Here is a 10658-nt window from a genome sequence, read left to right on the forward strand (position 1 = left end):
CTTCCTTCCTTCCTTCCTTCCTTCCTTCCTTCCTTCCTTCCTTCCTTTCTTCCTTCTTTTCTTCCTTCATCCCTTCCTTCCTTCTTCCTTTTCTCACTTCCTTCTATCAATTGCTTACCCTGTGCAAAACAAACCTTCATAAAGTCTAGGCAACTGGACCAAGGACAAATATGACCTTGAAGGGCAATTGAGTTTAAAAAGAGCTTATCATGAGACTAGCTAACTCAGATTATCTCAAGAATACCAGTTGATGAAATCTGTGGAGAGAGAACAAATAAACCTGAAATGGAACAGATGTGTTGGTGTTTCTGTGACCATCTTTTTAAAAATCAAATGTTTTATTAAAAACTTCATATTGTGCATCAGTGTGGTATGATGGAAAGATCACAGGATTTTAGAGTCAGAGGACTAATGTAACCTTGGGGATGACACATGAGCTTTCTGGGCATATTTCCTTATCTATAAAACGAAGGAATTGTACTCTAGATGATCTCTAAGGTCCCTCTGGACTCTAAATCTGTGATTCAATGTAGTAACGATTTATATTTTAATTAATTTCAAAGCATAAAGTAAAATAACTTTCCAGTAATTCTCTTTAGTTCTTTGGTGATCTATCTTCATCAGCAACCAGTTCACTGTGCTTGACTCTGCTATCACAGTATCTATTGAATTGAGTGAGAAGCAGAAATGATACTTGAGAAGATGAATTTGAAAGGAGTGTCTGGACCTAACCAAATAAATATAGAAATCTATAATGTTGGTCACATCATTTCAAATTACATAGATTGATCTTGAAGTTCTATTTAAGAGGGGAAGATTCGAAAGAGCATAGGAGTCTAGATAATATTACCAAAATAAGATAACAAAGAAGACTGTCGCTGATGGCCCACGTGCCTTAAAATATATGTGTGTGTGTGTGTGTGTGTGTGTGTGTGTGTGTGTGAGAGACCTTTAGGAAAATAGTCTATAAATATATTAAGTGTATTCTTTATGAGAAAGAAATTCACAAACTCTTACAAACTGCTAAACCAGGCCACATCTTCACAGTCATAGTTGGCTGAGAAGCATAGAGAAATTGCAGCATGCATTGTTTTGACTTCAAAAAAACGTATTTAACTCAGTGGAGCAAAATTCAGTCTTAAAGGACCTCTTTAAACTGACTCCCATCTTCCTAAGATCAATACAACATTCCGTAACAGATGTAGTCATGGAGCTATCTTCAATCAGCTAACTTCTACTATCAAGCCGGAAATATATTATCTCCTGAAGGTGTTCACTAGTATCATGGAGATTATCCTTTCATGGGATTCTTTTTGTGTTTGGGCTCAATGAGGCTGCCGCTGAGGACCCTTACAATTCTAAAATTGTGTGATTCTGCACATAGTGAAAATTAAATGTGGCCCATTTCCTTCAAAGGCCTTTATACTTTAGTTAGAGACAAGACTAACAAAAAGACAACCTAATAATCTCTCAATGCTCCCAAAGAAATCCCTAAAATTATAAGTTTGCTTGTTATTGCATTGCCTGCAAAGTTCTCTCCTTTCTACCTCTCCCCAATTTTTCTATTCTTCAAGGCCCAGCTTAAGGACTATCTTCTCTGTGAACTCAATGGTCTCCCTCTTCTCTTGACACCAGAAATAGTTAAATACATACTCTTTTGCATTGTTAACTAGTTGTTTCGTGAATATTTTTTCTTCCCAGCTAGATTATATGTTCCTTGAAGGCAAAAATGGTGTCATATTTCTTTTCTACTGCTAGAAGTCTCTGGTACAGTGTCACTAAAGACTTCTTGATTAACAGATCAAATACATATCTGTTCTGTATGTATTTTGCATGTACCTCTATGTATTCATTCTGTCCCCTCCATTAGAATATAATCTTCTTGAGGATTGGGACAGTTTTACTTTTGCCTAGGTAACTTTCTAGAATAGTACCTGACACATAGGAGAAGTTGTTTAGCAAATGTTTATTGACTACCTGATCCACACATACACATAAATAAATAAATTTAAATACAAATAAACATGGATTTGTTTTACACATGCCCAGATCATCCCAAATGGGGTACCTATGTGGGAGATAACAGGGACCTGCTTCTAGAAGATGACACATACCATGTGGTTGGGAGTAGACTCCATGTTTGGTGATCTGTGCATATGTGAAGCAAAATTCCACACAGTAATCAGTACAATGAAGAGAAGGCATAGGACAGGGATTAAGTTGACAAGTTAGAGAGTAGTTATTGTTAATCAAAGTAGAGGAGGCCTCTAGAGGAGTAGGCCTCTGTTTAAGGCTATATATAATCATGAGAATCAGCAGGAAACATTTACTTACAAGCAGATGCACACATACTTGAATACGCAGTGAATATTTCTCCATCTAGAGAAATGTGCTCTGGGGACATTGTAGGATATATTAACAATGTCCTCTGACCCACCCTCGTTCTGGGCACCTCTCTTGGACTTGCCAATTCCCCCTCCTGCTCTGTTAATAATCCTCCCCTTCTACTTCCACCTTGGTCAGGCTAAATGACATAGGGTTTTGCACACTGCAAATTCCCCTAGATTTGAGGTTCTTTGGGAATGGAGGTAAGGATTTCCAACCATCCAACAAATATTCTTTATAGCTGCTTTCATGAACATTATTCTTCTCTCATCCAACACCAGCATTTAAATAAGCATAAGATCTTAGGGCTTTTCCTACTTTTCTAAGGAAAAGGATGGCCCACTAGAGTGAGAAGAATAGACAGACCAACCAGAATCCTTCAATTCCCAGATCTCTTGCTGATTTACTGTGCAACATTGAGTAAATCACTTGCCCAGTTTGGGTCTTCTCCATCTATGAAATGGGCAACATAATGCATTTCATTTTTCTCCCTCTGGAAAATTTGCCTAATAACACCTGTGACACAAAGTAAAGTGATTTTTTTGTTTGTAAAACTATTTGGCTTGAAAAGTGTTCTAGGAGATAAAGTATTTTTGTAAAATGGATGATTCTGAGGTGCCTTGTCCTCATCCTGGTATACTACCACTGTGCTTATGTCCTTAGAATTGTCTTCACCTTTCTGAACAAATAAATATATAGAAGTCAGTCATTCTGTGTTTAGGGATAAGATGTGACCCTGCAACAAAAATGTCTCCCTTGACTCCACTTTTGGTACTTTGGAAATGCCTCTCATGCTTATTTATATTTCTATTTTTATGCATAATCGAAGCTTCTTGAATTAGATGACTATCTTTCTATTTCAAGTTAGGCACAGGACATAGTCCTCTATAAAAAGAATTGATCTTGGTAGCTCTCATGACTATTTACTAAAGAACAATGAATGATGCACCCTGGATTACCTAGCAATTGGTAGAATGTTGATATTCATTGATGATACTATTTTATTATCATGGTATGGGGGAACCCCTGTGTTCTCTAAAGCTATCCAAGTGGAATGCAAATTCTGGTACATCCTAATGGCTGAGAAAGGCTTCTAGTTTGGGTCTTAATGATTGACTGTGTGTGGCACAAAAATTAACCTATCTCATAATACTTGTATTACCTGCCTAATAGAATTGTTGGGAACAAGGAACTTTGTTTAACCTTAAAGCATTATATAAACATGAGGTAGTATTATATTGTTAATAATATAATATAGTATGAAATAATGGCACGTAATTATTAATTATATAATTACATATAATTATATACTTCCATAATTCAAGGATCTGTAATTTTGTTGATGTAGGTACTTCTCTCCATTAACACACATTACATCCTCACACTTCTCTCCGTCCCTTATAATTAAGTAGATAGTCTTTGATCATTACTCTAACTAAAAATAATTCAGCACCCTGTTAAGCCTCCCTGAGCTTAGCTTGGCTATCCTTGGAAAGTAGGCAAGGCAGTTTATAAAGGGGCTCATACTCTGTCTTTCCATCTTGGTAAAATCCACCACACTGCATTCATATAGCTCTTTCAAGATGAATAAACAAATGAGCAAATAAGATCAGCTCCACCTAAGTTTTGGGGGATTATTATATATAATTGGGATATATATATATATATAATTATATATAATTGGGGTGATCAGAAGAACCCTCCTTCCTTCCCATCTGCTCTGGCTAGAGAACTCCCCGTGGAGCATTTCTGATGATTGACCCTTTCTAGTGGACCCCTGATCACAATAACAGGTCACATTTATATAGCCCTTTAAGGTACCTTACAAATATCATCTCATTTTATCTTCACTTCAAACCTTGGAAGTAGGTGTTATTATTATTCCCATTTTACAGCTGAGGAAACTGAGGTGGACAGAATTTAAATGATTTGCCCAGGGTCACACAGCTAGAAAATGTCTGAGGTCACATTTGAACTCAGGTCTTATTGATTCATTTTCAACTTTCTTTTCCACCGTGATTAAAGGACATGCACAGAGACTTTTAGTTGATCCTAATGTATCTTCTCCCCTCCTCCATGTGATGGGAGGAGTACTGCATCAAAGAAGATAGCTTGCTGAGGGAGGAGGAACAGTCCAATCAGTAGATTAAAAAAGATGCAACTCTGTAAATGTTTCTCTCCCCATCTTCTAGTTGTTCTGGGACTCTATGAGCCTCCCCACCCCCGCCAATTTCATGTAGGAGAGTGTGGGTAAGCTTTCTTCTTCCTCTTCCCATTCATCTCACCCACTTCCCATGCCAGCAACATAACTATGTTAACTGCTTACCCACGGCATTGAGCATATGTGTTGGCTAGGTGAGCCTGAAACTGGTTATCAAAGTCCTGGCTGCCCCTCCTGTTTTGTGTTTCTTTCCTGAAGAAGTTTAAACAGAAATCCTGAGATGTGTTGTTCTAGCCTTGGCAGATCCTTCACAGACTTGAGACGTCTGGAGTCATTGAAAAGTCTGTTTGACTGGAAGCATGAGGCTCTCTACTATGAGGCTTCTCAGAATATGGTCACTGCCAGGGCAATGAGTCCAAGTATGCACTGGATTGCTAGAAGATAAGGACCTTGAAGGAGTTGTTCAAATGGTACAAAACTAAGATGAATATTAGATGGTTGTTCAGCAATCCCACAAAATGTTTCATATTTTGATGGTTTTTTAATATTTTTTAAAATTTTATTTATTTACTTTTAGTTTACAACATTCAGTTCCACAATCCCTGAAGTTCCAAATTTTCTTCCCCTCCTGCTCCTTCCCCCCTCCCCCATGGTGGCATGCAATCGGATATAGGTTCTACAGATATCTTCACATTGAACATTAGTCAAGTTGTAAAGAACAATTATAACCAATGGAGTGAACAATGAGAAAGAAGGAACAAAACAAAACACGAGAGAGAGAGCAAGTAGTTTGCTTTAATCTGCATTCAGACTGAAGTTCTTTCTCTGGATGCGGATAGCCCTTTCCATCATGAGTCTTTTGGAGTTGTCTTAATAACCTTGCATTGCTGAGAGGAGCCCAGTCTATCAAAGTCAGTCATCACAGATACAATGTGTCTGTAGTTGTGTACGAAGTTCTCCTGGTTCTGCTCTCCTCACTCAGCACATATTTTGATGTTTTTAAGTATCAACTTCTCAGGAAAGTATAGAAGTTTGGGGTTAGGGTCAGTTAGTCAACTTGCATTTATTAATCATTTACTATGTGACAGAGCAGCTCAGTGGCTCAATGGATAGTGCCAGGCTTGGAGTCAGGAAGACTCATCTTCCTGAGTTCAAATTTGGCTTCAGACACTTAGAAGCTGTGTGATCCTGTCATTTAACCCTTCTGCCTCAGTTTCTTCATGGCTAAAATGAGTTGGAGAAGGAAATGGCAAATCACTCCAGTATCTTTGCCAAGAAAACCCCAAATGGGAGTCATGAAGAGTCAAACATGACTCAAATGTGACAGGGACTAGGCTAAATATTGAGGATACAAAGAATGACAAAAACATGATCTCTACCCGTAAGGTTCTCACATTCTAGTATAACTAATATAAAACACATATGTCATATTTTCAGGAAACAACACTTTTCTGTATTCCAAGGACTATGACATACATGTGTCATCTTTGTCAATACAATGCTTTAAGCATTTCTTTTGTGTGGTTGCACTAAACAGCTGTCCTATACCTTTCTAGGAGAGACCTTGTTTAAATCCATTTGGATTTGGATTTGGGGAGGGGGACAGTGCATGGGCAGGGAGGTGCTATAAAGACCTAAATACAATGAGTAAAAGAAATCAGGCTTCTTTAGAACAGAATCTAGAGCTTGAGTCCCTTAGTGGGAGCCCAGCACCACCTCTGAGCCAATGTGTCTTGTTCACATGCCTGAGTTTAGTATTTGTGCTCAGGCCTACCCTAACAGGAGTTCATCCTCTTTCTATTATGTCTTTAAATTATAAAATCCCTGTGATAAATTTAACTTTTTGAAAAGGAAAGAAATAGGGACGGCCAGGTAGCACAGCGAGTAAAAGCACCGGCTCCAGTGTTGAGAAGACCTGGAGATCGAATCCCGGGCTCAGACACTTAGCACCCACCCAGAAACACCTGGCCATGTAACCTTGAGCAAGTTACTTAACCCCAATTGCTTTAAAAAAAAAAAAAAAGAAAAGGAAAGAAATTGAAACCCCACTTTCTGGAAAGGTCTTTCCCAGTCCCAAATCTTAGTGTCTTCCCTTTGTTGATTATCTCTAATATATCTTGCATATATTTTGTTTATGTTGTTGCCTCCATTAGACTGTAAGCCCCTTAAGAGTAGGATATATTTTTTGCATTCCTTCTATTTCTAGTGTTCATAATAGGCATTTAATGTCTGCTGACTTTACTTGAAATTACTATTGTTAAGAGCCTTGTTGCCCCGATAAAAATTTTGTACTGACATTGATAATGTCCCCTTGACGAGATTTAAACTCGACTTAGCCTTAGTGCATATTTGCTCCCTCTGGTTAGATGGCATCTGGAGTATTGTGTTTAGTTATGGGTACCAGTAGTAATAAGTAAGTTAACAGGCATTTATATGCTAGGCATGATGTACTGCATTTTAGGAAGGACATTAATCAGCTGGAGAATGTGCAGGGGAGGGCAACTAAAATGGCTGAGCCTTAGGTTCATGTCATATGAGGATCTGATGAAGGAACTGAAGGTGTTTATCCTGGAAATGAGGAGGCTAAGAGGGCTATTTTCAAGTATTTGAAAGGCTATCATGTGGAAATTAAGCTTGCTCTGGCCCCGGGGGCAGAACTAGAAACTATGGTTAGAAGTTGCAAAAAGGTGAATTTAGGTTTGACATTAGGAAAATCCTAACAATTAAATCTATCCCAAAGCACATGCTTTGGGAAGTAGTGGATTCCTTCTTCACTCCAATTCTTCAGGCAAAAGTTGGACATCTTAAGTCTTTTGAAAGAGGCATTCCTGTTCAAATGTATCTTGGATTATTTTTCCAACTCAGATTCTGCAACACTACATTCATTGATTGACAATTCAGTAAGAGTTCATATATGCCTAAGTTTGATTTTTTAAAGGAGGTTCCTAACTACGGAGGCTGGACAGTTGGGGGCATTGAGGAATTTTCCACTTTTTCAAAAAGTTAACATTGTTAAGGTTCTTAGCACTCTTTTATGCTGCACATCTCCCGCACTTGTTCTTGATTCTGCCTCTAACTGTAGTAAGGATCCCTTTTATTCTCACATAGAATCTTAAAGCTGGAAGGGACCAAAGAGATTATCTAGTCATTCCCTTCAGGGGGATAGACAAGAATCATAAATCTACAGCATGGTTCTATGGAGACCTGGATTTGGAGTTAGGAGACCAGTGAACAAATCTCAGTTCTCTTTACACTTAGACACCTCACTTAACCACTTTTTAACAACTTCAAACTCCCAATTTAGAACCCTGAGCTTTGGGATTGGTGAGTTCTTCACTAGATCTAGTGGAACCCAGACGCACTGCACGACTCCCCAGCCATCCTCATGCCTTGCGGTGCCAAGACAATGAGGTTGTGCCTTTCTCTCTGCCCTTCTTCCACTCCCAGCTCCCATCCCCTTCTAACTCAGGCTCTAAAAACAGTAATCAAATTAACACTTCCTGGTCACCACTCTCCTTAATGTGCAGTCTTCACCAGTTAGAATATTAAGTTTAAGAGGGCAGAGACTTTGCTTATATTTGTATTCTCAGCGTTCAGCACAGTGCTCGGGACATAAAAAGCTCTTAATAATTTTTGTTTGTTTCGTTTATTAGTAAATTTATAGTGGTTTTTAAATTATCTCTCAGGCCCTCTTCCAGGTCTTGATCCTAGGAGACTTCTTCAAGGTCACAGACCTAGTAAATAGCAGAGTGAAGACAAGAACCAAGGTTTCCATCATAGATCTTATCGAACATCTTGCAAGTAGCTGGATCTTAATAATTGTCGCCGAATTGCCTACTGGGGATGGGGGCTGTAGAGACTTGTTGCCTACCCCATAGATGTTTACATTCTAAAATCTCCGTCTCCATACTTGCTCTCTACTCCTCCCCATCATGGCCACAGTCTCTCCAGGCTGTTGAAACCCAGGGAAGCTGGCATCCGCATAGTGAAACTCCTCGCTCCGTACGGGGCCACAAGTTGAACCGGGCATGCTCTGTAGCCAGGGCAGGCGTTGGGTAGCAAGTAGACCGCCCCAGCCTTCGCCTAGGCTGGAGAGTACAACAGCTCGGAGCTCTCCGCGGAGGTGGGCGTTCCCCGTCCTGGAATTTAGAACGCGGCGGTAGCCAATGGGAGCGAGTGGCTGGCTGGCTTGTAGCGTTATTGGAGGTGTTGCGAGTGTGAGGGTGTGCTGGTGACTGGGGGGTGGGGGGAGAGCTGCGGTCGGTCGGTCTGTGTGGGTCACCCGAGAGTCCCCGTTGCTGGTTGCCACCGCCTGTGAGTGCCTTGCGCTTGTGCAACCGCAGCAACAGCAGCTGCCACCTCCGCAGCAGCAGCACCTCCAGCTCCATTGCTTTACTTTTTTTGCAGCCCAAACAGGGGACATCATGCCGAAGAGAAAGGTAAGCCTTGTAGCCCTGGGATGATTTCCAAAGGCTCTTTTTAGTGCTTGGCGATGGGCACCCGAATCCCAGCGCTGAAATAAATGGCTGTGTGGTTACACATTGCGCTGTCGCCAGCGCGCGTGACTAGAACAGCCTGGGATTGTGGGGTCCACATTTGTGCCTCTGCCTGTTGCAGATCTCCATCCTTCTGCTCCCTCCTCCCTGTTGTCTCTTCCCCTCCCAGCTTTTTCTCGGCGGGATCGACACTTTCTCGGCACCTTGGGGATGAAGGCTCCTGGCTTCTTTTGCCACCCCGACAACCCTAAACCTATGGGGAGATCTTTTGCCATCTTTCCTCCCTTTCCAACTCTTCTCCTTTGCAAACTACCAGCTTGTGGTTGGTATGGATGGGGGGGGGGGAGGGGAGGGGGAGAAAAAAAAAAAAAAAAAAAAAGGCGAGACCCAGATGTGGGGGGGGGGGGGGAGGGAAGGATTAAGTCCCTCCAGATGTGCGGTCTCTTGCTGGCCTCCCTGCGCCCCCAGCCGCCGGCCTTGGGCGCGGGGTTGGTTCCCTGGTTCAAACCGAGGGAAAGCCATATTTAAAAATCAGCTTCGCCCTCCTCCTCCTCCTCCTCCTCCTCCTCCTCCCCCTCCTGCTTTACCTCCTCCTCTTTCTCTTCCTCCTCCTTCTTCTCCTTCTCTTCTTCCTCTTCCTCCTCCTCCTTGCCTCTTGTGTGACAGACCCGTATGTACCCACTCTGGTGCGTGTCAGGCTGGGCCCAAGCCCTCGGGGAGAGGGAGACGCTCCCCCAGGGCTGGCTGCAGAAGCTGCAGAGTTAACATGGAAGGCTGGACAGTGCAGTTCCTGCAGCCCAGCATCTGGGGCTGGAGCCTGAGACTTGGAGTAGAGAAGGGACGGTGCCTCCAAGCTTTCTTTCCCGCCCTCAATTTCGCGCTCTCCTTCTCTAGTTGAAATCGAAGCTTTTTTCTCCCCCCCCCCCCCCCCAACCCCCTTGGTTCTTCAATTTTTTTCTTCCCTCCCCTGCTTAGGTACTTTACTGTCTGGCTCCCTTTGCGCCCTCCCTTCCTCCCTCCCTCTCTCCCTTCCAGGCACCACCATACTTTACTTTTCTCTGTTAAGCATTTCCCCCTGTGGGGCCCAGGCTGCTGCTGCAGTCCCATGTGAGGGCAGGGATGCTGCCTTGGAAAACGTGTGTACGAGTGTGAGAAAGACAGCTGGATGAGGACAGCTCAGGTGCTGCTCCGATTGTCAGAATGTGAGCCAATTGGGATATAAAACTGGAAACAAAGTTAAAAATTAGAGCCTACTTTAAAAAAATTGAATAATTTTTGTGTGTGCATATATGTGTATCTATGTTATGTATATATTCAAAATTATTTTTATGCTTTCTTTGTATATACATGTGTGTATATATATATACATGCATGTATAAATACAGTGAAATCTCAAGTCCCGTCCCTGACACATTTTTTGTGTGACTCTGGACAAGTCACTTAACCTCTTCTTGTTCCAGGAAGCTCTCTTAAGAATATAAATTGTAGGGAAAGTGCTGATCTAAACTGCTAGAGGGAGTTTTCTCATCTGGCAGTCTCCAAATGGAATGAAATCACAAATTCAGTCCATCTCTCTCTCTCTCTCTCTCTCTCTCTCTCTCTCTTTTTTTTTCTTT

The 10658-nt window shown here is 41.5% G+C and overlaps 1 protein-coding gene and 1 long non-coding RNA gene across 7 annotated transcripts in view; one reads left to right on the forward strand and one right to left on the reverse strand.

The window, feature by feature from the left end:
- LOC138145352 (uncharacterized) overlaps nt 1-9922 on the reverse strand; it is a 58008-nt gene extending 48086 nt beyond the window's left edge. The window contains exon 1 of the long non-coding RNA XR_011164196.1: nt 9630-9922. This is a non-coding gene — a long non-coding RNA (uncharacterized lncRNA). The remainder of the gene's footprint in view (nt 1-9629) is intronic.
- Nucleotides 8257-10658, forward strand: part of HMGN3 (high mobility group nucleosomal binding domain 3) — an 80262-nt gene continuing 77860 nt past the window's right edge. For 4 of the 6 annotated variants that reach the window (XM_069066975.1, XM_069066978.1, XM_069066979.1 and 1 more), the window contains exons 1-2: nt 8698-8752; nt 8954-8985. In XM_069066975.1, coding sequence (XP_068923076.1) covers nt 8713-8752; nt 8954-8985 — 72 coding nt within the window. In that variant the 5' untranslated portion in view covers nt 8698-8712. Of the gene's footprint in view, nt 8670-8697; nt 8861-8953; nt 8986-10658 lie in introns of those variants that run through there. The other 2 variants (XM_069066977.1, XM_069066976.1) reach the window with 2 other exon arrangements.

The sequence above is a fragment of the Petaurus breviceps genome, unplaced genomic scaffold (assembly GCF_028583685.1).
Source record: "Petaurus breviceps papuanus isolate PSGF00001 unplaced genomic scaffold, PetGlider_PUasm1.0 90734, whole genome shotgun sequence".
NCBI lineage: Eukaryota > Metazoa > Chordata > Mammalia > Diprotodontia > Petauridae > Petaurus > Petaurus breviceps.